This window comes from Typopeltis vanoorti, chromosome 21, assembly GCF_054136105.1.
Source record: "Typopeltis vanoorti isolate ZY-2024b chromosome 21, IOZ_Tvanoo_1.0, whole genome shotgun sequence".
NCBI classification, from domain to species: Eukaryota; Metazoa; Arthropoda; class Arachnida; order Uropygi; family Thelyphonidae; genus Typopeltis; species Typopeltis vanoorti.
In genome coordinates, this window is record NC_143569.1 from 42,840,398 (window position 1) to 42,867,866 (window position 27,469).

Consider the following 27,469-nt stretch of genomic DNA (forward strand, 5'->3'; position numbering starts at 1 on the left):
TGCGAATCACTATCGTCCCCAACTTTCACATTTTACTCCCTGCAGTAAACAATACGCCCTCCACAACAGCAACTATACTGCAAAAACACGAAAAGCAATTAGTTTTATCATGTCACTGAATAAGGTTCACAGACATTTGCAGACTGTGTAATATATTTCTCAAGAAATAGTGCAATTAGAGACAACTGGGAATATATAAACACTAACTAATAATCACATCTCCCCTCCAACAGAAACTGCTGCATAGACTGGAGCAAACCACATGTTGCAGGTGCAACATATGGGTTTGCTTGACACTACCCCCATCATGAACGTGTTAAAACTAAGAAATATATAGTGAATACATTTCAGATATTATGGAAATCGGTTTAAGAGAATTAGCATTTCAATTCAATTGTCAGCTTGTTTTGTTTGGATCGCGCGATCTTTTGTTAATATCGCGCACCAATCATATGCACTTCTTAATAGTTGCTTTTTCTCTACTGGCCTACAATCTTTCACTTCTCATTAGTAATTTATCAAGAATTGTTCATTACGTATCTCAAGTCTTAAATTACTGGTAATTTTTGCTTGATATAATGGGAAAGAAGATGACTTTATTTGGGTAGATAACTTTGATTGCACACAAGGAAACCGCTCTCGAGGACAGAAGAAGTGATGGAGAATAGAAGTTTCTTGGTAAGTCATACCCATTTTCAGTTTTTTTTTTTCCTGAAAACATTAGTTTCCGAAAATCCCCGCATATATCTCGCACCACTATTTTTTAGCTTTAATTTGGGGAAAAAGTGCGAGTTATAGTCGAGTAACTCGACTAAAATTCTTAAGTATTCTCAAATTCTTAAGTATGGATCATTGGTTCAAGACAGTATTTATAAAACGCACAAAAGAGAGCAATAGAGCAGATATAGAAATAGGCAATTTCAATTGTCTCATTGACGATAAATTATTTATATTAAGTAAAAATGTATAGTATCTTTATAAATTTTGTTCTATTAAAAATAAATCTTTTTTTTTTGTTTAAATGTACATCTAAATTCAAATAAAACAGACATTTACATTGAAATATATTTTTATTTAATATTATTATTATTATTTTGATAAGGGTATTTTGAAAAGGTACTTGGTAATAATAAAAATTAAAGAAGGGGGGTATACAGATATCTGAAGTTTCAGAAACACTGATCTATTCAAATATTTTGTCTGAAACATAGATGTTCGTGTTCTTAAATTCAACTTCGAATTTGGATAGACGAAATTGCACTTCTTACATTTTTTTCAGCGTCATTTCAATTTTGAATGGGAAACATATCGAGTGTATTGTGTATGTTTAAGTGACTTTGGACAAGTTTTAACTTGTTTTTGTGAATTTGGATTATTATTCACGTAAAGTAAGTACGTCCAGTGCCGACGCTAGGGTTTTTGCCGCCCACATGCAATTCCTATCTAAGCGCCCCTGTAACGATCCGGGCGTGTGTGGTTCTTTTACGATAATAAAAATTTAAATTATTTGAAATTTCTTAAATAAATTTTGACAGAACAGCCACACGTCGGTTCGCTAAATGTAACGAACCGGGGGTGTTGACTAGGCAGGATAATCGTTAAATCGCTAACAAAATTAAAATGAATTTTAATTAAAGTTAAAATTTATTTGAACTAAAGTTTAAAAAATTCTTGCATTTTACAAGTTACTAAATTCTTAGAAACTTGTAAAAAATTTTTAATAATTTTTATAAGTGGAACTATCTTTTAGGAAAATAAAAGAAACTCAAGATAGATGAAAAAATAAGAAAAGAATTCAGAAATAATTAGAACATTTAATATAAGAAAGAAAAAAAAAACATCTTTACAGAATAACAGAAAATAAATTAAATTACATAAATATACTTGACATTTTTTTAATTAAAATTTTAGGGTTCTTAATTTTATATTCACAAAATTAGAAATAATGGTCTTAACGTCTAATTCCGCACATATATCATTTTCAATAGCTATTAACGCCAAACTAACAAGGCTTTTTTCTGAGATACTTGTTCTTAGTAGGCTTTAATCAATTTCAACTTGGAAAAGGAACGTTCACCGCTCGCTACAGTAACAGGTAAGGTTAATAGTATTCTTAAAGCAATTGAAAAGTTAAGGAAAGTTAAATTATTGGACACAATAAAATTATAGAATATCGAAAGGGTTTTGAATATTTAAATTATCCATCCGAAAAATATCCCAGAAAGCACATAACTCCTCATATAGTTCTGTTACATTTACGTCTTTATTGTCGCCGTCCTTCAAAAGAATCTCTAAATCGTCACACTTTTTTCGGAAATCTTCGTTATTACTTTGTAGTAATCTATACAATAAATTGAAATTATCATAATATGTTTTTAGTTGTTCAAAACGTTCTATTAACGAACACATTGCAACGTCTAGAAGTGTATAAAACACATTCACTCTAAATTTATCTTCTGGCGATTGTGGCATTTCGTCATGAAGCTTGTAGTCAAATTGTCGTGTCTTCTTTCGCCGTCGAACTTCCGTACCAGTTTTAAATTCTTGTTCTCCATCCACCTCTTCACTCAGTTCTTTTGTCGCTTTTAGAACTTCTTTAAAATTTGTATCTGATCGATACTCTTATAAGAATAATTTTAAGTTTTCGATAGATTCTAAAGCAAGTGTAATGTTCATATTTTTGTCTTGAAGCATTTTACTCACAGGGTTTATTCTGTTAAGTAAATCATGGCAAGTTATAAGAGAACAAATAAATTTGTAGTCCTTTATTTTAGCACATAATGTTTGTGCTTCATGCTGATTTTCTTTATTAAAATTTTCATTATTTAAAATTCAAAAAGTGCATCGTAAATTTCTCGTAACTGATATCGTAGAGGGCGGATTGCATTAATATTACTTTCCCATCGCGTTTCTGATGGCCGTTTCAATGTTAATTTTTTTACGAACTTTAAAAGGTTTGTGAGAGAATGAAAAGAAATTGTATATTTCTTGAATAATTGCAAAGAAACTAATTGTATCTGCATTCACTTTGGCTGCATCGTTAATGATTAAATTTAGAGTATGAGCATCACATGGCACGTAAAAAGCTCGAGGATTTTTGTTCAAAAGCCAATTTTGGAGCCCATATTTTTTACCTTTCATATTTGCCCCATTGTCATACCCTTGCCCTCGCATGTCTTCAATGGGAATGTTCCATTTTCCCAGTTGTTGCATTATTGTTGCACATAAACCACATCCTGTGGAATTTGATATATCTGCAAAACCTGAAACGTTTTCCCTGATCTTGACAATTCCATTGTCACAGGAAACAAAGCGAATAATAATGGTCATTTGTTCTGTTTTACTTGCATCAGGTGTGTAGTCGAAAATTATGGAATAATATTTAGATTTTCGAATTGATAATAAAATTGTATCCCAGATTGCGTTACTTAAAGTTTCCATTATTTCATTTTGACTGTCTTTACTCAAACAGTGTACTCTATTGTTTCGTTGTAGGGCCCTTTCAACATGATTTTCCATAACGGGATCAAACTTCGCAAACAGTTCGACTAATTTTAAAAAAATTGCCGTTATTCCTTTCATATAATTTATCAGATGATCCGCGAAAAGCTAAATTTTGGCTACCAAGGAATTTTATAATTTCAATCAAGCGTTCTAAAACACTCGTCCAATGTTTCTTTTCCATTTCATACATGCTTTGAGTCTGGCAATGAATAGTAGTTTTGTTTTTTAAATTTTTATCAAGTTCCATTTTAAGAAATTTTTCATGTGAGCCAAACTAGTCTCATGTCTATGCAAAGTTGTACTTACATTTCTCCAATCGTTATAACCTTCTATAAGACTACTTGATTCGATAGATGCAAAAAGTTTGCAACAAAAGCAAAAAACAGAATTTAAAGTTTCGGAATAAATGAGCTATATTCTTGGCACGAGCTCCTCATTTTCCATTTTTCTATTATAATACGTGTCGTCAAATTTACGACCATATGTATCTTTAGGATATATTATTTTTTTCTTTTGAACAGGCTTCATTTCAATTAAAACAACTCGTAATTTTTCATCAATATTTTTCCATTCACCTGGATCTTCTAAATTTACAGACTAACAATGTTTCAGTTTCGTGGTCAACTACAACTAAATCTTCTTCTGTTTTTTACTTAAATCATGCGTCTTGTTATCTTGTTCAATATTTGCAATAGTACTTTCATGCAAACTGGATGATGTGCGCGGTTCATCAACTCTGATTTCTGATGTATCGAGTTGGTTACAATCTGCATTAGAATATTTTAATAAATTTATTAAGAGCCCCAGTTTATTTCTTAATATCTGCTTCTTTCGCAGCATGACGCTTAGGATTTTGTGCACCGGATAAATTTTTTTTAAAATTCTTGATTCCATTTCTATTTTATACCCACAAGAAATTATTACACAACACGGCACAGAGACAAAATAATAGTCCACACTGCACTACTGCCAGTAGGCTCTTGTTGCTAGATAACCAGTCATATGATATGACTGGTCACCTAGCAACAAGAGCCTACTGGCAGTGAATGGGTTTCATGCACAAAAATTAGTTTTTGTGCATAAAACCCGTTCACTGTTCGATTTGATAGTTCCACTTTAGATAGACTGCTGTAGACACAACATTCTGCAGGCAAGCATTTAGCCTGCTCTCGCTGCAAAATTGTAAACATACAATTTTTATACAATTTATGTACAATTTTTTTAAATTTTTGTTCGGTGTATCCGGCCTTATTTATTTGAATATTGATCATTCTAAGAATTTTTTGTTTTTATGATAAAAATTTTGTTTCTTAGAAATGAACTTATGAACCGTGCCGCAGAGGCGGGGCCCCGTTCGTAACGGCGCCCGCATGCACCGCATGCTCTGAATGCTTGCTTCTGCCGGCCCCGAGTACGTCTGTTATATTTTAGCTAAGTTTGAAAATCAGTTTCATTGTTTCATTTTAGTTAATTATCTTATTTTGAAAACAAAAGATTTTTATCTTATGTTGGGTAGGTGTCTAGAAAATAAATAATTTTCAATAAGAGATTTATTTATATATTTGTTCTTGTTCTGGTTGGAAGACATTGGGGTTGGGGTCCTTTTACTAATTTCTTTAATAAATAATTTTAATATTCTAGAAATTTCTTAATTATTAAACAATTACCAGAATATAAAAAAAATTAAATAAATATCACTGAGAAATCAATCAGTGCCTAATATCTCTGCATGTTAATTTTCAAAAAAAATACCTAAAATGTAAGCATATTTATTATTCAAAACATCTGAAAAATCAAATTCTGTAGTAAAAAAAAAAAGTCAGTTTTGGGCCATTCACCTTAAAAATAATAGTCGGTTAAAAAATAAATTTAAGGGAAAATTTCAGCAATTATTATTTATTTTGGTGGACAACTTTTTAACGCTCTTCTTATTTTAAAGTCTAACCAAGTGTGCTAACCCCCAGATGTCGGGAAAAAAGCCAAAGAAGTTATCTGGTGCAAAAAACAGGAAAAGACTATTGCAACGAGTACAACTGGAACATAATTTGGCTGGATTGCTGAATAAATTTTTAACTTCAGGACCACATAAAAAACGAAGAACAGAAAGTTCTGACGAAGCAAGTACTCCGTGCAGCTCTACTACAGAAAAAGAGAGGGCACGAGATAACTATGAAGAAACAAATGTTACATGCGAAGATGAAACTGGCCTGACTGGACTGTCTACAGAAGTTACAGCAGAAGAAATATTGGATTCCGATTCAGCGAAACACGAAACTTCAAATTTTACTTTGAATTTTAATGCTAATGATCCAGGTACTTGGACGAATCATATAACCACCAAAGTTAGAGATTGTTTAGTTGAGCATTTCCCTCGTCAAATAGTTAATAAAGAATTTCCCAAAGATGAATCTGGCCGCAAGTTTTCCGATTCATACTATTATCGAACTTTAGCAAATGGAGAAAAACTTTTACGAAGTTATTTAGTTTATTCAAAATCGCGAAATTCGGTTTTCTGTTATTATTGCAAAATATTTGGTAGTCGAAATTCCCAACTTACTAACGAATACGGTTGTAACAATTGGTAACATGAGTCATATACTAAAAATACACGAGACAAGTTCCACGCATATTAAAAACTGCTCAAAATAGAGCGAACTTAAAATGTCGTTGATTAAGAAATGCATTATTGATTGCACACAACAAAGATTATACGAAACTGAGAAAAAATATTGGCAATCTATTATAGAACGGTTAATCTACATAATACAATATTTATCAAGACAGTGTATAGCTTTTAGAGGTTCTTGACAAAAACTTTTTGAAAACGATAACAGCAATTTTTTTAAAGTTAGTAGAAACTGTCGCTAAATTTGATTCGATAATGCAGAACACTTGCATCGCATCCAAACATCACAAAAAAAGGAACACTGCTCATTATTTAGGTGATAAAATACAAAATGAAATCATCCGTATAATTTCTGAAGCTATAAAACAAAAAGTTTAGAAATGGTTAAAGAGGCAAAATATTATTATTATTTGACACCTCCAGGGAATCCAAAGACTCATCGAGGGAGGGCACCTACTCTACAGCTGCTTCTACCACTCATTATCCACCAACTGACTGCAACTACCTCAACACCATCTACCGCCGGTTTTCCCACACTCATCCATTCCCACAACGGGATTCGAACCCGCAGCCTTTTGGCAGGAGAGCAGTTATGCTAACCACTCGGCTAGCAGACCGCCATTATTCATTCTTCATTAATTCTTGACACTACTCCGGATATAAGCCACACAGAACAATTATCTATTGTTATTAGATTTATTAATCAAAATAAAGATACAAATATAGCAGAAATTCATGAATATTTTTGGGGCTTTCAATCTGCAGAAGATACCACTGGGTAAGGATTATTTCAATTTATAAAAAAAATATTTAAAATTATTGAATATCAACATTTCTGATTTACGCGGCCAAGCTTATGTTAACTGTTCAAATATGCGAGGTAAACATAATGGACTGTAGAAAAAAAATCCTTGAAATAAATTCAAGGGCTTTATTTATTCCGTGTGCTGCTCATTCATTAAATTTGGTAGTTAATGATACAGCTAAGATATCCTGTGAAACTGTAAATTTTTTGGGGCTAATACAGGAATTATATAATTATTTTTCAATATCTGCGAAGCGTTCGGCTATATTAAAAAAAAACAAAAAACATATTCGTATTTTAAATTGGAAACCACTTTCTGCTACTAGGTGGGAAAGTAGAGTAGAAGCAATAAAGCCACTTAAAAATCATATCAAGGAAATTTACCAGGCTCCTTTTGATATTACGGAAGATGAAACTAAAGATATCGATTCTAGAGTTCAGACAGACAACTTAATTTTAAAGATTTATTCGTTTAAATTTATTTGCTCTCTTCATGTTTGGTACGAAATCTTAAGTCTCGTAAATGTTGCGAGAGTAAATTAAATCTCGTAAATGAGCAAAATCTGACATTTGATATAGGAAAAATTACAGAAAATCTTGATTATGTTATACAAGAATTAAATACTCCCCGAACAGCCCAATATTTTGAAAATATCATTTGAACTGCAAAAGAAGTAGCAAAAGATCTTAATATTGATCCTATTTTTCCAGACATTCGCAAAAGAACAAAAACAAAACTGTTTGGTTACGAAGTATCAGATGAGACAACGCATGATCCTAAACAAAATTTTAAAATAAATTTTTTCTTCTTGATTTTCTACACGACAATAACTTCAGTCACGGAAAGATTCATACTCTTAAAATAACATAGCGAGGACTTTAAAAGTTATAAGAGACATTAGCAAATTAAAAGATTGGAGCGATGAAGATTTAATGAAACACTGTAAACATTTGCACTTAAAACTGAGCGACAATGAAGATTCCGACAATCGCGATATTGATGGTATGACTTCATTTGAGTAATTAAAAACTTTCCAATGTTTTATTAAAAAAGAGTCGGCTCCTCAGGATGTTTAAAATGATATATACGAAAATAAATTAACCGACACGTTTCCGAATACTGCGATTGTGATGCGTATTTATTTAACATTACCAATATCCGTAGCATCAGGGGGAAAGAAGTTTTTCAAAACTGAAACTAATAAAAAATTATTTGCGGTCAACAATGTCTGGAGAGCGTCTAACGGATTTATCAGTTATATCAATTGAAAATAATATTATGGATTCATTCGACATTACAGATATTATTAAAAATTTTGTGGCGGCTAAAGCAAGACGGATAAATATGTAAAATAAATCAACATTTATACTAATTGTTATATAGTTAAAAGCATATTTCCAAATTATGTTTGGTATGTAATATTTCTTTTTATATTAAAATAAAAGTAATTTTGTTATTATATAATAATTATATATATATTATAATTTAATTATATATATATATATATATATATATATAATTAACTTGGGATATTGTATTTAATACAATATCCCAAGTTAAAAAATTAATTTCATGTAGCATCTATATCTCCTCCAGAGATTCTTATTAAAAATAAAAACACCTTGTTGCAACTTGTAAAGTTGATAAGGCTCTGTATTACTAAAACCTTGATATTTAGGGTCTAGTTACTCACTGAGGAGACCTTAGAAAAAGGTTGAAACCGGTCTGGGTAGTGACCCCACCCATAATGTATTGCAGTATACATCTTTTAGTGAGATGTGCTTTACATTATGGAAAATACTAAGAATAGTGATCAGAGCTTTACCCACCTTTACAATGAGTTGCCTGGTGTTGTACCATCTTTAGACCTGAACTATGTTTCAGGCGCAAACTTATTTGTTTGCATACTTGGGATTAGGAGTTAAATAACCAAGCTTATATAATATAATATTACTTGGTAACCCTAAATATATATATATATATATTCCGTTGTATTTATATATTAAGGAATAAACATGTTTGAAAATTTTTATTATTAAAAATTCCTTATTAATGAATTTCAGTGATTACAATGTTCTACTACTGTTAAATAAAATTTATTTTTATGCATGCGTATAAACTGTTTTGTACTTTTAACAAAGTAAAATTTTTCGCAAAAATTTTTCATGGAAACTTATTTTATGGGGGCGCTGAAAAACGTTTAGCACAAGGGCGCCTCCTACCCACGGCTCGGCACTGACAAAGTTGCAGCTGATGACTTTTCATATGCTAAAAATATTAAAGATAATAAATTTGAGTTAATTAATAAGCTTTTAAATAATGAAACGTTTTAGCGACTAAACACAGTTCTTTTCTATCAGCTGAGTCATGTTATTATGCCCCTCAGCCAATGGCTAGAGGTTCTTTACATTAGTTGTAGTTTTCCGCTGCTGGGCCTTGTATCTACAGTAGGCTGTGTGTTTGTTGGATAGTTTCTTTCGTGTAAAACAAAATTTAACTTGTACGTATTGTAACAATTAAAAAAAAAGTTGAATAATTTATAAGCGTATAAAAGGATATCACCTTTTATAATTTCCAGCAAAATTTCCGGACGTGCCACCTCTGGCACGCGTGCCATAGATTCGCCATCTATGGAATAAATATCACAGTGTTTCTCAAAGTACGCGTATCTTTAATATTTTTAGCATATGAAAAGTTATCAGCTGCAACTTTGTCAAAACACGTGTCTTCTAAACATAAGATATTAAGAGTAACATGGCGGTCGTATCTGTCATATCTGCCGGGCATCTTCCTACAGTGGGCTGTGAACAAATACAATTTTTCTTGCCTCAGTCGACTCATTGTAGATCCGGGTTTCTCAACCGCCAGGCCCTGGCATCAATTATACCAGGCCGCGAGAGGTTCTTCTGAAATTTGTCATTTTTCATGAATAAATATTTTATAGTGGAAATATTCTGAGGAGAATATAATATTCGTGAATGTAACAAAAAGCTCAGACCCAGAACATCTAAATAACATCTATGTAGGAAATGTCAGTGACGAAGCAGCGTATTTTTAAATATGGAAGTATTCATAAGTAATCGGGAATTTTCAGACATCGAAATCTTTCAGCATTTGGAAGTTCGTTGGCTGTCCTGCGGTGAAGTTCACGAGAGGTTATATGAACTCCGAAAGGAAGCTGAGCTATTTCTAATTAATAAGAAAAGTGACATGTCCCACTATTTCCAGGATAGGAAATGGGTAGCCAGGCTGGCATATCTCAGCGATATATTTTCTTACATAAACGAGTTGAATTATAACTTCAAGATCCAGATACAACAAAATTTAATGCTTGGAACAAGATCGAATCATTTAAATAGAAACTCAAACTCTGGTTTAATATGATTACAGAAAGAAATAATGAAATGTTTCAGTCGTACTCAGATTCTATTATGGAAGCAGATGATTTCTATGCACACAATTCAATATCAGATGTTGTTGCAGCACAATTGCAGATGTCGTATGAAAAGTTTTATCCCGAACATGAGGATCCCAGGAGGCAAAATATGTGAATCTCTTTGTTGAATAGAAAGAGACAGCCCTTTCCCATGAAGAAAACCTTCAACTTTTGAATTATCATAATTATCTCATCTCATCTTCTTTATACCCTCTTTTACCTTGCGGTGTCGAGGGTCCATTGATCATCGGACCTCAATCCGTTTACAGGATAAGGGTCAGCCCTATGCCCCGGTATATCCTATGGCCTGTAGTGTTAAGTTCTCAAGGCCAGTTTGCCTGCTTTGTGGGATGAAAACCCCCAGAATAAACTGAGGAAAAAACCCTGCTGTCCACGCCCAAGACTGGCTAACTTGGCTATGGCTGAGGAAGATCCTTCAGCTCCTCACGTCACCGACGGGAATCGAACCTAGGACACTCCTTCCCCAGGCATAGGGTTGCGAAGCGCATAGCCACTAGGCTAACCGCGCGGAACTTATCTTAATTAAAGTACTTTTAATTCTATGAGTAATTCGAAATTCTGGATAAGAATGAAAAATGAATATCCAAATTTATATGAAATATCAATGAGATTTCTGTCAATGAGATTTTTTGTTTTTCCACATATATTTGTGAAACTGCATTTTCTGTCATGACTGTGCTTATAACGAAATAGACGAACCACTTGCAACTTTCTGACTGTCTCCGTTTGGCTATCACTTCAATTCATCCCAGAATTAATAAGCTAACGGACAGAAAACAGCAACAAAATTCTCACTACCATAACTAAAAACTTTCAAAAACTCAGTTGTAGTAAAAGAAACTAAGTTTAACTAACTTTTTCAATAAATTTTAATTGCTGCGTTAAAGTGATGTGTTTTTCAATTCAAAATATTAATTATTGTTGAAACTAGTGTTCAAAATTTAGAGATTCATACATTTTTTTTATTAAATTACATACTTTACATATATAAATATTGGGCATGTGTATGTGATAATACCGTATTTATTCGAATATAATTCTCGCTTTTTTTTTCCATAATTAAAGCTAAAAATTTGTAGCGCGAGATGTGTGGAGATTTTCAGATGTTGTTTCAAACAGTGAATTCTTCCTTCCCATTATTCCAAGCAAAAATTAACATTAATTTACAAGACTTGAGATACATAAAGAACAATCCTTCACGAATGACTAATGAGAAGTGAAAGCATACTGCGAAACAGACATGGTAGGCCAGTATAGATAGAGCAGCTATGAAGATGTGCATATGATTGGCACCGTATTTACAAAAGATAGCGCGACTCAAAGATAAAAGCAAGCAGACAATTTTTTAATTGAAATGCTAATTCTCTTCAATTCTCTTCTCTTCCGAATCCCATAATATCTGCAACTGTCATAACACTCACTATATATTTCTTAGTTTTAACACATTCACGACGGGGTGTCTTTATCATTACGATGGAACTTCTCATTACAGGCGGGCTCAACTCACACAAAGTTTCAATCCTTGGTTGGTTTTTATTGCTGCCTGTTTGCGTTTGAGCTGGCAGAGGAACTCACACAAGCATTATATGGCATATTTCAATTCGTGGTAGAATTTTATTTGAAGTTAGCCTTTGTGATCTGCCATAATGATATCGAGAATTTCAAATGCAATAAAACAAACACTTATTTCATATAATTGAAAAATTGGACAATAGTTTTTAGTTAGATACTGTGTTTACGATGCAACATATGATTTTGCTGGAGTTTATACAGCACAGTTTCTGTGAGAGGAGGACATGTGATTCATTAGTTAGTGCCGTTTTTATTCCAGCTGTCTCTAATTGCACTATTTGTTGAAAAATATATTACACAGACTGCATAAGCATTTGTACCTTATTCAGGGACACAATAAAACTACTTGTTTTTCTGCATCTGCAGTGTAATGGTTGTTGGGGAGGGCGTGTTGTTACCTCAGGGAGTGAGTTACTATCTCCTCGACGTGAACATGTTTAAACATTTTTCGTGTGCGAGGTATATGCAAAACTTTTTAATGTCTTTTTTCGTAAAGTAAAACCAGGGGTGCAAGTTATATTCGAGTAAATACGGTAAGCGTTTCTTCGACAAGTTGACATCCTTCTGCTGCTTTCCCTGCTCAGCTGACATCTATGGTGAGTTAAAATGCATAAATATTTTTCTAACTACTGTTTTTTTTTTTTGGACATTACAATTAAATCCTTTAATTGTAATGTCCAAATATTTAAAGAGATAGAGTAAACACAATAAGCACTACGAACACTACTACTGGTGTAAACTGCATATAAACAACAGTGGAACTGCGCAACGGACAGTGACGCATTACGCTAATAGCTCGCATCTCACTATGACGTGTATGTGATTGCGCGCGTAGCAATGACATTGTGGTAAACACAATGCTGCTAGCGTCCTTCGCCCTCCTAAGTGCTACAAGATGGATTTTTATTATTTTTTATACAAAATAAGAGAATTGAATAGGATTGTTGATGATAAAATTAAATATTACAAGCAAATATAAATAAATTAACAAATATACTTATATATCGAAAAAAATTGAGGGTGCTGCAGTTCTGCAGTGCCTATGCACGAACCGCCCCTGTTAAAACGATTACCCATATCAAAAGTTATACATGTTTGAATGCGTGAATGTATACTATCTTTCATGGTATGCCTTTCTATAGATGTTTTTAATCAATTTCTCGATACATTCTCGAGGGCCGAATTAAAATCGCAGTTTGGAAATTCTGTATTAGTTTAGACAGTATTTGTCTATAGTTTCAAATACAAACTATCATACCTCCTCCAGAAGTCTAGGAATGCTTCACAAGTGATGAACGTTTTTTTATCTCCCCCTGATGCCAGAAAGAGAGGGACTTTCCAGTAGAGTGGCAGACCACATGCCTAAAAACAAAAACATGGATATATTACAAAAATATGTTGACGATGAAGAATAACTTTGCATACAAACACCAATGCAACAACGACATTTCTTCAATCAGAGTTATTATTATTATTATTATTATTATTATTATTATTATTATTATTATTATTATTATTATTGTTGTTGTTGTTGTTGTTATAGTAAGCCCACAGATACGAGACCCTTCGACATTTCTGCGCATGTCAAAAGAAGGAGAATCCATTCCGATAATAGGGTAATCAATCGTATTGTGGGATGAGTGTTTATTGTTACACGACGGAAAAATAACTTCTTTTATGATCATTGTAGATTTTAAAGTGGTAACTATTTTGCTTGTATAACAGTTGGAAATTTTTTCGTATAAAGCACATGATTTCGCATGTTGTGGTGACCAATTCGAACATCGCCTTATTTCTTTCTTCCCTTCAACATGAATTGACTCTTCTTGGCAGTCTGCCAACAACAGCTCTCTCTCTCTCTCTCTCTCGTATGTGGTCGGATTATATTATTATTATTATTAAGAGAGACCACCATGGAGTCAGGAAATGATCGAGAAAGGCCATACTATCCGCAGCAGCTGTCATACCTGTTCTTGACTTCATTCACACTACTTACACACACCACATCCAATGGCAATCCACTTCAATCACGCAACACTCTATGAGACAAAAAATCCTGCCCTCATCCCCTTCTTGACAGCATTCCTTCTCAACTTCCAAGGATGTCCTTGCATCCTTTCTCCATCTTCCATAAAATGAAAAATTCCATCCACTGAAATCTCGTATCACCCTTTCAAACGTTTGTAAGTCTCAATCATATCACCCCCATCTTTGTCCTGTTTGCTAGTGTGTGCAGTCTACAAATTCTTACTATGTCTTCGTAATCAGTATTCCACAATTCTGACATCATTTTAACACTCTCCTTTGCACTTTGCACAATCATAATCACAACGGAAACCACGAGACCAGACAGGTGCGCAATAGTTTAAGTGAGATCTTATCAAGGCCTTATAAAAAGGCAAAATTACTTTCTTATCTTAATATGTCGAGGTTTGTTTCAGCATTGCAATTGTTTTCTGAGTTGTATTCGTAATCTTTGTTATATGGTTCTTGAACTCTGACTTCCTGTCTACTAAAAATCCAAGATCTCTAGCCTTATTAGTTTTTTCTAGCATAATCCCACCAATATAATACGAAATTCGACATCTAATCACACCAAAATGCATGACTTTACATTTACTAGCATTGAACTGAATAGCCATTTTCACATACTCACAATTCCAGACTATTCAAATCATTCAGCCAGTAGTGCATATAAGCAGCACTCGTCTGTGTTTGTATATCGCATGTCAAATCCTTCCCAATGTCATTAATGTACAGATTGAATAACAATGGACGAAGGATTGATAGTTATTAAACACCACTGGTTACCTCAAATCTTGCAGACTCACATTCCCCATATACCACTTTTTGCTATCATTGTCATTCAGCCATCCCCCTATCCATGCCAATATTTTATAATCCAACCCCATATTCTCCAATTTATGCAAGTCTTTCACGTATTCTGTCAAAAGACATAGTAAATCCAAACGTATCGTTGTGTATCCAATTCGCCTTGTCTAACTCAACGATAACATTATTATAGAACGTGAGCAAGTTGCTCAAACATAGTTTCTCTGTCAACCCATTTCTGAATATGGGCCCTGACTAAAATTTTCCAAAATTTTCACCACCATTTTTTGATGTATCAAAGATTGAGGTATCCAGCTACTGATCTATCAGTAGCTGGATACATCAATCTTTGCGCCCCACCCCCTTGTGCAATGGGATTACCATACATTCTTTCCACTCCTGTGAAATCTACCCTGTTCTGAGACAGATTCAAATTACATACTCTGGTCTAGGAATAGTCATTTCAGCTGAACAGTCTTTTAGCATCCGTGGTGATATCCCATCCGTCGCTGTTGCAGAATTCTTATTCAGTTTATGCAACAGCTCTGGTAGCACCTCATACACCTGAGTTTCTTCACATCCAGTGAAGAGGCAGCAATGAGCTCGATGTAGCATACACCAGGTCGCTAGATTTTAGGAAAATTGCTACTCATTAGCTCAATAATCTCTTCTGCATCAGTCATCCCAATACCATCTGCACCAGAGTTATTCTTTCTTTTATTTGCAGCCTAACGATAGAGTTCTTTCTGGTTCTCTTTAGCATACAGAGCCACTTTTCATACTCAGACTTAGCTTTCTGTGCAACAGTTGTGACTCTTCTGGCTTACTGCTTATAATTTTCATAACTGACATCATCCTTATCTGTATCCGATATTCCTTCCACATCAAACATAGTTTCTCTGTCAACCCATTTCTGAATGTGGGCCCTGACTAACTTTTCCAAAATTTTCACCACCACTTTTTGATGTATCAAAGATTGAGGTATCCAGCTACTGATAGATCAGTAGCTGGATACATCAATCTTTGCGCCTTCCCCCCCCCCCTTGTGCAATGGGATTACCATACATTGTATCCGATATTCCTTCCACATCATCTTTTTCTTACGAATCTCTTGCTTAATTAGATTACACATCCATTTCACTCCTACCCTATTTATTCTTCGAACTCTAGGGACACATATTGTATCATTTAGGTATTTTTTAAACACTTCCTATGCACTGTCGATATCCTTCCCATCCAACAACTGATACCATGGTGCAGAACCCAGCATGCTCCTCAGCTGGTCACAATTTCCTGCTTTGTAATTCACAATAAGGAGGAAAACAAAATCTTAATAATTTATTCTACATCTGAAATTATTTCAATTCATGTAAATTTCTTGAATGAATATAACTTTGTAACTTTTCAACTTCACCTGATCACCTGATGTTTAATTCTGTGGCAGTGGAATGGAGAGAGAGAGAGAGAGAGAAGCGTGACATCATGGGTTCATATAAAAAAACGAGAGAGCGATATTAGGAACTACAGACAACTTGGCTTATTGCCAAGCACGCGTCATGCTGTGAAGACAGTCCTAGAATAGTTTTAGCAGGACATAGTTGCATAGAGACGTTCAACAGCTTAGCGACAGAATGCGTTTTATGATGTCATCAACAATTTCCACCATTAAAGGAGGTTTACTGATTGTCATTAAGCTTTTGTCGAGTGTTTTCACAAGTTAAAATTTGCGATACGGATAATGAACGCCTATCTCTCTCTCTCTCTATATATATATATATATATATATATTGATATATATATATATATTGATATATATACTGTATATATATATATATATATATATATATATATATATATATATATATATATATATATATATATATATATATATATATATATATATATATATATATATCAATTTTATAAGCGCTAGGTTTTTTAAACCTTTTTCCCAAGTAAGCAAACAGACAAGTGAGTCAAGTTTGCGGCTGCACGTAGTGCAACACTAGGCGACTCATGGTAAAGGTGGAGCAAGTTCTGATCACTTTCCTTAGAATTTTCCCCTAATACAAAGCACATTTCCTTGAGGAAATGTAGGATGCTATGCATTAAGGTAATGGTCACTACCCATACCGGTTTCGACCTTTATTGAGGTCTCGCTTGGTGTCTTTAACATAATATATATCCAAGGTAAAAAACTTTCCACACACACACACACACACACACACACACACACACACACACACACACACACATATATATATATATATATATATATATATATATATATATACACACACATATATACATATATATATATATATATATATATATATACACACACACATATATACATATACATATATAAAAAAAAAAAAATCAGCTAACGCCTTTTTATTCCCGTATACGGGAGTAGGCGAGGCCATTTAGCCCTATCTAACTTATGGAGACTGAGTGGGCAGTTCAATCTCCACTGGTACCCAATCAGAGACAGATGGCCCAAGACTATCACTAATTAAGCGGTACGCAGTGAAGAGAGACGGCTCAAATGTGCCGCCATCTCGTGGTCCCTAACCCTAACACAATATATTTAATGTCTGAAATAATGTGGGTTCTACGGTCGATTTTCTTGAATTTACAGGACGAAAAACCCGAGTTTCCGGGAGGAAAAACCTGCATGTCCATGCCAGAGATCGACTAACTCGGGAACCGGTCGAAAAAAGGCTTAGAAAAATTTCCCCTGGTCGCCGAGAGGAGGTCACTACCCAGACCAGTTTCAACTTTTATTGAGGTCTCATCAATGAGTAGGTAGATCTAGTAAATACCAAGTTTGTAGTCGCCGACTAGACTCGAAACCAAGTCTTCCTTCGTGCGGTCAAGCGCGGTGGCATGCAAACGCCACATCCACTGAGCTACACAGGCTCACACACACATATATATATATATATATATATATATTTATTTATTTATTTATTTTTATTTTTTTAATGGTTACTGCTTCCGGTTTCGAAAGAATTCAGTGTGTCCATTCGAGCATTATTATTACAAATCGGCAAGAAGGGGACCAAAAACCCTTTACTTTTTAAATATCAAAAATATCCATTAGCTATCAAATTATCAGTTTAAATTTGAAATATTCTGCATATAAATATTTATGAATGTTTTCTTTAAGAATGTATCGTAATAAGATCTGGAATTTTTTCGGAAAATGCCAACATACCTAGTGAATTCGATTCACTAATTAATTAACCTGATTTGCTGATTTCATTCCGCTATTTACTGTACTTTAAGTGATGTCGCTTTTTTCTCCTCGACGACTATGAATCCTTCATCCATTTCAAATCCTATCACGGAAATTTCAGAATTTTCCCAATCTCACAACAAAAGGAAATTTGCTTTAATAACAGAGAACATGATTTTTGCTTTAAAAACTTCCAGATCAATTTTTATTTTTGTAACTTCATTACTGTATATTTTAAAATCAATAGATAATTGGATTTTGTTCATATTCTGCAATTTTTCTAAATTAAATTTTCTTTAAAAACTTGTAAGTGAAAAAATTATTTTATTATTATTAGGTTCACTTGTGTAGCTCACTGGATGTGGTGTTTGCACACCACGGCGCTTGACCACACAAAGGAAGACTTCTTGGTTTCGAATCTAGTCGGCGACTAGAAGAAATTTTTCTATTTTTCTTTTCTTATTAGGGGTCACCTTTTTTCGACCGGTTCCCGAGTTCGTCGATCTCTGGCACGGGCAAGCGGTTTTTTCTCCCGGAAACTGAAGAAAATCGACCGTAGAACCCACATTACTTCAGACATTAAATACGAGTGTTAGGATTAGGGACTACGAGGTGGCGGCACTTGTTGAGCCGTCTCTCTTCACTGCGTACCGCTTAATTATAGCCTTGGGCCAGTTATCTCTGATTGGGTACCAGTGGAGATTGAACTGCCCACTCGGTCTCCAAAAGTTAGATAGGGCTAAAACGGCCTTGCCTACTCCCTATATATGGGAATAAAAAGGCGTTAGCTGATTTTTATTATTATTATTAAATATGTGTAAACAAATAAATGTGTTAAGTGATCGAGAATCTAATCTGAAAAATTCAAAGTATTTCCTAAGAAGAAAATGCTTAACATATTTTCGCATCATTCTAAAAATACCATTATCCCTCCTCTCCAGTAAAGCTTGAAAAGCGTGATATCATTAAGATGGCTCATAAATTTTCAAAATTTAAAAATCTAATTAAAATTTTAACATCTAAATATTTAATTCAATTGTTTTTAGGTAGTCATTTGTAGTCATTTGACAGCATTTATGGTTCAATAATGATAGATCGAAGAAAGAATATTATAGGTTCCATTCTAGGCGCTAACTAAAGGAACTTTTCAAAGTGTTTTTTTCAGCCGAATCTAGAGCTAGTCGAATATTTCTGAGTTAACTGCAACTCAGAAAAATCTACAAGAACTCATTCTGTTTCGGACAATAATACCATTAACGGTCTAGCTACAGATATTTGCTGTATGCGATTGATAATCATAAACTGAACTCCTTGTGAAGACTAAGGATCGGCTGCCTACCGATTTCCAAGCGATAATTAGGGATAAAAGAATTTTATCTACTCTCTTTAGAGAATAAAAGGCATTCTTTTTCTTCTTCAACCTGTCAGTCCTTTAAGAGGGTACAGTTAAGTTAGATTAGGGGTCACAGCAAATTAATGCAGCCGGCAGGCCACTCCTCTGCTGCATCTCCCAAGGGCAAGTTGCATGTAGATTTATGTGTTCATAGGGAAAGTTTGCTTGTTTTGATGGACGAAAAGTCGGAGTTTCCACAGAAAAAATCCTCCACCTATATGTGAGACCTGCTGACCTGACTTGCCATTTGAAAAGACCTAATCAAGATGATTTCTCACCTTATAGACGGGATTCGAACTCGGGTCTTTCCAACCAAAGGCTCATTTATACCAACTGAGCTTTGGAGATTCCATAAAAGGAGTAGAGGATTTATTCATTTTTTGTTCATGACTTAAAATAATTAAAGACATCAATTCTAATTATTTTAAAGCATAAGAAATTCTGCTAACCAAAGAGCGGACCTAAGTTAGGCGAAAATTAAAACACTTTCGTACGTTACGGTGCATCATACCTTTAAAACAGAAAACACAGTCCAACAAGGTAGAAATGTATTTTCCCTTTCCATTTCTCCCAAGTCAACCAACAAACAGGATAATAATAATTGTAATATTATTTTCTAGTTATTTATTTATTTATTTATTACAGAGACTATAATAGAAGAAAACCCAATTTAATTGAAAATTAGAAGTAAAATAGTGATGAATAATTCATTACTGGAAAAAAAATTTTCAAAACTAAATTATTGGAAAAAGTAAATACTTTGAGAAACCTGGGATGGTACTTTTCATATGACGATGGAAAGGATACAGACATTAAAATATCAAATTGTGTTAAATTAAAGCATAATAAATAATACATTTATGCCATCGCTCGCACAAAATCACACTAGAATCAGACTATATAACGTCCTATCTATATCAACTTTATTATATGGAAGTAAAATCATGGACCATTAAAAAGAAGAATGAAAAACAGAAATCAAACAGCAGAAATGAAATTTCTCAAAAAAAAAAAAAATTAATAAATAAAAATAAATAAATAAATCAGCTGAATATACCAAGTGGGACTATTAAACAAATGAAGAAATTTTACAATCAATGAATAAATACACAAGTTAACTACTATATAAGTAAATATACAGAAAAATTGTTAGAAAAATCGAATGGACAATAGCAGTCTGCCAAAATTAGTATATGGATATAAAATAAATGGAAAAAGAAGAATTGGAAGACCAAGAAAGTCATGACATGAGACCGGAATTGGCCACTTGGCCTAAAATCTATGATGGGAAGAAAAAGATTATAGAGACTGATAAGAAATACAAAAAGAAACTAAAATAGAGACAAATTGACCTCTACAAAAATTATGTAAACAACGAGATGTTGGAGTGTACTCCTAAAATCACTGCCTTTAAACCCATAAAACATAGCTTCATGAAAAAGGACAAATCCTTCCAATAGCCAGCAAATGACTTTCCATCCTAGAACTACGAGAAAAGTTCTCTCCATCATAAGCACGATCTTTCACTCAGACAATAAGCAGAACATACATCGTGGTTCCCAGCCATATGAGAAGCAGAACTGCTCTCTGTAACTCATCAAACCAAATCAAATAGAGGTCCAGGAATCGATATCAGGAGATACCAAACAACACATACCTTACTTAGACCCGATCGTACCGAAATTAATAAATAAAATCTTTTAAACTGGACCTATACCCAGTATGTTAAAAACTGCCCTAATCACATATGTACATAAATATTGAGGGGAAAAATTCAATCGGCAGTTACAAGCCTATAGCTACACTACCAATCATGAACCAAGTTATGGAGCGGATTGTTTTTAACAAACTTACACCATATGGAGAAAAATTCCATATCATCCCAAAAATACAGTACAGTTTCCAGATAAAGAATAAGGGAATAGCATCTCTTCTGGAAGATTTTACCGACATAATTAATGCCCCTTAGTTAAAAAAAAAAAAAAATCTGTTATGATTGTCTTTATTGACTTGACAAACACCACTCACCGTGAAACTTTGTTAGAAAAGTTAAAAAAAAATTAAGATACCAAGAAATTGTATAATTGGTTTAATCCATTATCCAAGTGTAAGCAAACAAAGTTTGCGCCTGAAGTATCTTTCAGGACTGGGGCAACTCGGGCAAAGGTGGTATGACTTCATATCACTTGCCTGAGTATCCCATAATGCAAAAGCACATCTTCTTGCGGACATGTATGGGAATTATGGGAAGGGAAACCAAGTATATAATTTCTTGGTATCTTTAGTTTATAACATAACCAAGTGAAAAACTTTCGACAACTATCTATCTCTAATCCACAGTATTTTAATAATAAGGTGTGACACCTTTTGGCAACTCATATAGGAAAATATGACTTCTGCATTACTTCAACCTTAGTGTCACCTTCCCATGTAGTGGCCAGGAAAGAATAGCCCTAATGCAAATCCAACCATGTTGTAAGAGGAGACTAAATGGATGCAGAGTTACGACAGTTTTGCTCTATCTCAGGTTTATTCTGGAATTTCGCTCCCAGTGAGGGGTGTTTAGATTTCGGGAGGTTTGCCTGGGAGTGCATATTTTGAGTCTCCAGGGAGGATGTCCTCTGGCACGGCCCCCTGAGGGGCTTTGTCGGTGGATGGCTTTCCCTGGAATATGAGCGGTTCTGCTCGGTGGTGGGGGAGCGCGTCACTGAGAGGAGCCAACGCTGAGTTGGACAGTTTTCGGCCACTATAGAGTGGTCTAGAGATCGTCCTAATTTTTAGAGTTGGTTTTACTTAAACATCGCCAATGTAGCTCATGCATGTCGTACGAGGCGACTAAAATGGGTATCCTGGGAGGGTAATGGATGGCAATGGTGTAGCCAATGAAGTTCTAACTGAGGCTCGGCTATTGCTGTTACCCTGCTGCCATGATCAGAGCTTTATTTATATAGCTCACACTCTATCCTTCACTGTCCTCTACAGATAACGGGGAATATGAAAAGCATTCTTGCTTCGCCCATCTAGACAGTCCTTTTAAGGACTTAGTGTCACCTGTGGGTCTGGCTCCCTGATGTGCTTTTGTGCGGAAGTGGTTGTGGCAAGGCTGTAGCCAATGAATTTTTTGACTACGGTTCGGCTATTGCTGTTTCCGGGTCTGGCTTTCATGGATGCACTTTTGTGCTGAAGTGGTTGTGTCAATAATGTAGCCAATGAAGTTTTAACTGAGGCTCGGCTACTGCCATTTCCGGGTCTGGCTCTGCTTGGTGGTAGGGTTTTGCCTACCGTTGAGATTATGGCTCTGCTCGGTGGTGGGGTGAGCCTGGCACTTGTGGGGGAGAGAGCCAACGCTGAGTTAAATGCTCACTCAGGTCACTCGTTGGGTGATCTGAGTGATTGCGCTAGTTTTTGGAGAGGTAACCCCGCACTTAAACAGGGAAACCGGTGTGTATGGTGACCCTTTCCATAATGAATAGCATTATACATGTTTGCAAGGAGATGTGCTTTGCATTATGAGATACTAAGGCAAGTGATGTGAAGTGATACCACCTTTGCCACGAGTTGCCCCGGTCTTGAAAGATACTTCAGACGCAAACTTTGTTTGCTTACACTTGGATGATGGATTAAAACAAGTACAGTTGTTCCTCGCAATTCGACACTAATCTTTTGCCGAACTAATGCCGAATTGCGGGACAATATTTCCCATATAAGTCTATGGAAAATTAGATTAATTCGTTGTCGAACCCCCATCCCACTCCCCTGGAGAGAAATACACATATTATTTACTTGACATATTTTACTATTGTATAACACACTAAATTACAAAATACACTATTGTATACACAATACATACAATATATTGAGCCCTAGATGTTGGAAGGGAGTTTTTTTTTATCCTGTTCTACCTCTTCTCGTCTCCTCTTTGCTTGAACAGGAATGAGGAACTGATCAAGGGTGGACTGTCTCTCTATTTTTCAAGATGGTTTTGAAGTGATGCATGATGGTGTTGTTGAACAACTTGTTCAGAAGAAGTCTAAAATTCTACTCACATCAGCAGTGTGGGGTTGCCATTCCAAATAAACAGACTGCACGTTCTCCTAATGGGATAAAACTTCTTTAATGGCAGCTGTTGGTATCGGCCCTTTTTCCCTGCCATCCTCTTCTTTAGGTGAAATTCCAATTTCTCTCCCCTTTGTTTGCTGTTCGCTGAGTGCTCTGAGTTCTACCACGGTCAGTTCATCATCGTGATCCTCCACAAGCTCTTCTACATCAGCCTCATCAACCTCTTCTATGTCGAAATGATCTCTCGCATGGCTGCAGCTGCTTCTGATTCTCCAGCTGCTTGGTCTGCACTGTTGTCATCCTGAGAAAAATTAGGAACAAGTTTCTTCCACGATGCAAGAAGGGTTCTCTGTGTCACTCCATCCCAGGCAGTTTTAATAAAGGAAATGGTATGGGGAATGTTGAACTCGGTCTTCCAGAAGTTCTTCAGTGTCGTGTCTTGTCAGAAGAGTGAGTTATGTCGAAAAGCTGTGAGAACAAAGCCTTGGTGTAAAGATTTTTAAAACACGCAATCACTTCTTGATCCATGGGTTGGATCAGTGACGTCGTATTTGGAGACAAGAACTGGACTTTTATTAAGTCAAAGTCAATTTCAAGAATGTCCTCTAAGTCTTCAGGGGTGGCCACTAGCATTGTCAAGGATCAGCAAGTGCTTTCAAAAGCAAATTGTTGTCAGTGAGGAACTTCTTCACGCTCGGGGAAAACACCTCAAAAATCCAATCTTTGAAAACTTGCTGCTCTACCCATGCTTTTGCATTGGATTTCCACATCACTGGCAGTTTGGACTTAATGATTTTCTTCCCAAAGCACCGAGGATTTTCTGAATGGTAGACCAGAAGTGGCTTTGGTTTAAAGTCTCTGTTTGCATTTGCTGCCAATAACAAGATAAGCCTATCTTTCATATGCTTATGTCATGGGAGCTTCGCTTCTTGTTGCGTGATGTAATTTCGATTTGGCAAGCGCTTTCAAAATTACACAGTTTCATCACCGTTAAAAATATGCTGTAGCAGGTAGCTTCCCTTCCTGATTAAATCTTCAAGTATTTTTACAAACTTTTCTGCAGCCTCTTTACCTGCACTAGCAGCTTCCCCCCTGTCTGAGAACACTATGGATACCTGTTCTACTTTGGGATCTGTGAAACCAGCCTCGACTTGCATTGAATTCCTCAGTTTGATCTGAGGTACATTCTGGGGTTTTCTTTTGCAATTCTTCAAAAATCTTCTCACAGATCACTGCCCGAGTTACTGGATCTCCCTTCATCTGTCTTTCTCTAATCCAGGTAATAAGCAGCTTTTCCATCCCTTCATTGATTGAAGATCTATTCTTGTCCGAAATCTTCATTGCACCAACAGACACCCTAGCTAGCACCCATAATGTTCTCTTTCTGTTGCCAAAAAAGTTGCCACAGTTGACCTAGGAACGCCATAATCTTGAGCAACTTGTAAGTGTTCTACCTTTATGCACTTTATCTACAATTTCTTTCTTCTTCTCTATGCTCAACCAAGTGTGTTTCTTTCCTGAATTATTCCTCTGTTCACTTCTCATTGGACCCATTCTTAAATTTCACTCAAAAAATAAAAAATAAATAATAATAATAAATCTGCGGATGCACAAAATTTTTACTTTCTGAAAAATGCAGAATTGAAAATTAGCACAAACAACACCAGCAAACACCAACGCAGCCCAACAAGAAATGGCAAATAACAAATGACATCGCACAATTCCATGCACGCGCATGCGCCGGCCCGTGAAATTCAACTGTCGAATTGCGGGACGCCGAATTGCGAGGCACCACTGTATATAATTTCTTGGAATCTTTAATTTATAATATAACCAAGAGAAAAATTTTTAACAAAAGTTAAACATATTGGAAAAGGAGGATCTCTGTACACGTGGTTTAGAGGTTACCTTCAAAGTAAAAAACGAATCGCACGCATTGGGTCCCTCCGCAGTAGAGAGTTACTAGTACCTGTGAAGTCCAGAGGGAGCAGTTCTCTTCAACATCTAAATGCATGATACACTGTCCGACAAATTAATAAAACATTTAGAAAATGGGGTGAAATTCGTAGTTTGCAATAAAACAGGACAGGACAAATTTTGGAATGGTGGAGTACGATAGAATGACGATGAAATGAGGGGACATCAAAAACGTCAGAGATGTATAAGGGACATTACATAGGGGTTTATGAGAATTATAAAAAAAAAAAAGATCACATTTCAAGCGCATTGTGTCAACAGTACACAAGACACAATGAGTTCGAAAATATGGTCACATGACACCAACACGGCGTATCATCCCTTCTGATCATACGCCGTGTTGCTATAATGCTAAACCGGCTTGACAGCAGTGGACCATGCTCGATATCGATATAATGTGGTCTATGAGATTCTGTGTTAACAAATCCCCACTCTTCCACCAGAGCAGACTTTAGTTCCCTAAGTGTCTGACATGGTGGCTGTCAGCGTACAACAACGCCCAAAGTCGTACCACACACGTTTGATCGGATTTAAGTCCGGTGAGCTTATTGGCCACGGCAGTGGTTGGGTATATTCAGTCAAGATACTCTCTCTGCCACTTGAGTTCTATGGACAGTGTGGCAGTGTCATGCATGAAAAGAAAATCTGGGCCAACAGCACCCGTAAAAATTTTCAAACCACTTCAAGTCTCAGTAAACGGGGTGGTGGTCTCACACCGGGTGATGAAAGTCATCTACCACATAAAGACAATTATAAAAACATCCATGTCGGGATTCGAACCCGCGAACTGTCGGTGGGAGAGGTGGTACGCTAAGCCAATAAGACTGATATTGGTTTTCCTGATTGGTTTTCATTTCAGCCCCATGCTCTTGTATTTATTTACCTCAAATACTTGTTTTCAAAGTCAATCAATTTTGTTCCTCCTTCTGTTTGATAACTGAAGTCTATGCATCATAAACAATTGTGTGGAGTTGAGCTATATACACATACTGGCCACTGAATTAGAAAGTTCGCAGAAATCAGCGAATATATCAAATATTTGCTTTTCGGAGACACTGTTATGATGGTGAATATTTGATAATTTTGTTGTATTTTGTAATTTTGTATAGTCATGCGACTGCTAATGCCGATCCTCTTCAGTTCCCTGCGAATAGTTCAGTGAGGTATGGATCGGGAACAACCTTCATTAAATGTCTCGCTTAATTGCTGCACACAAGGCAGTTCCGTTTGTCCTAGCAACCTTTTCAGAGACAATCTCGTTCCTGAGCAGTTACGCCTCTTAGACAAGCAAAATGAGTTATTTTTCCACTGATTAAACATCCGGAATATCTCACTTTTTGAGAAAACCAGTCTGCTCTGCTTTTTTCAAAATCGCTCAAAATTTAATTTTCAAAATTAAATATACGCCCCAACTAGGCGGGCACCCACAATATGCCCTTTCGAACGTCGAAAGATCCTTTGTTTTTCCCATTGTGATCAACACTGTTGACGATTACTGACCAGTAACATTCTTATATAGTTGCTTATAATACGTGGTGACGCACGTGACCAAGTATTTTGCATATACGCTGCGTAAGTAACGTTTACGTACATCTTCATAAAAGTTTCTCATTCAGTGGCCGGCATGTGTGTGTGTGTGTGTGTGTGTGTGTGTGTGTGTGTGTGTGTGTGTGTGTGTGTGTGTGTGTGTGTGTGTGTGTGTGTGTGTGTGTGTGTGTGTGTATCGAAGGAGGTGAAAAAATTCGTCGATTTTTTTTAACAAAAATCTTGTGCAGTGAGCAACCAAAGAGGAAACCGGACACTCATTTGCAGAAGAGGAGGAGGAGAAGGATAGCCACATTGTGGTGGCTTGCGAGAGTGACTGTGTTTTGTACTTGCCCAGTGAAAGACATCTAAAGCACGAGTCTTACATATTTCTTTATTTTGTTGTGAATGCCCTTTGGATAGACTTGAGTATGAATTCCGCCTAGGAGGTAAGAAACTTTTATAAGGGTTTTTCAAG

At 35.4% G+C, this 27,469-nt stretch overlaps 1 protein-coding gene across 2 annotated transcripts in view; it reads right to left on the reverse strand.

Moving 5' to 3' along the window:
* The window catches only part of LOC150094790 (uncharacterized), a 275,693-nt gene that overhangs the window by 192,645 nt on the left and 55,579 nt on the right, over positions 1-27,469 (reverse strand). For both annotated transcript variants that reach the window (XM_090410853.1, XM_090410852.1), the window contains one exon: positions 13,224-13,327. In XM_090410853.1, the coding sequence (XP_090266979.1) occupies positions 13,224-13,327 (104 nt within the window). The remainder of the gene's footprint in view (positions 1-13,223; positions 13,328-27,469) is intronic.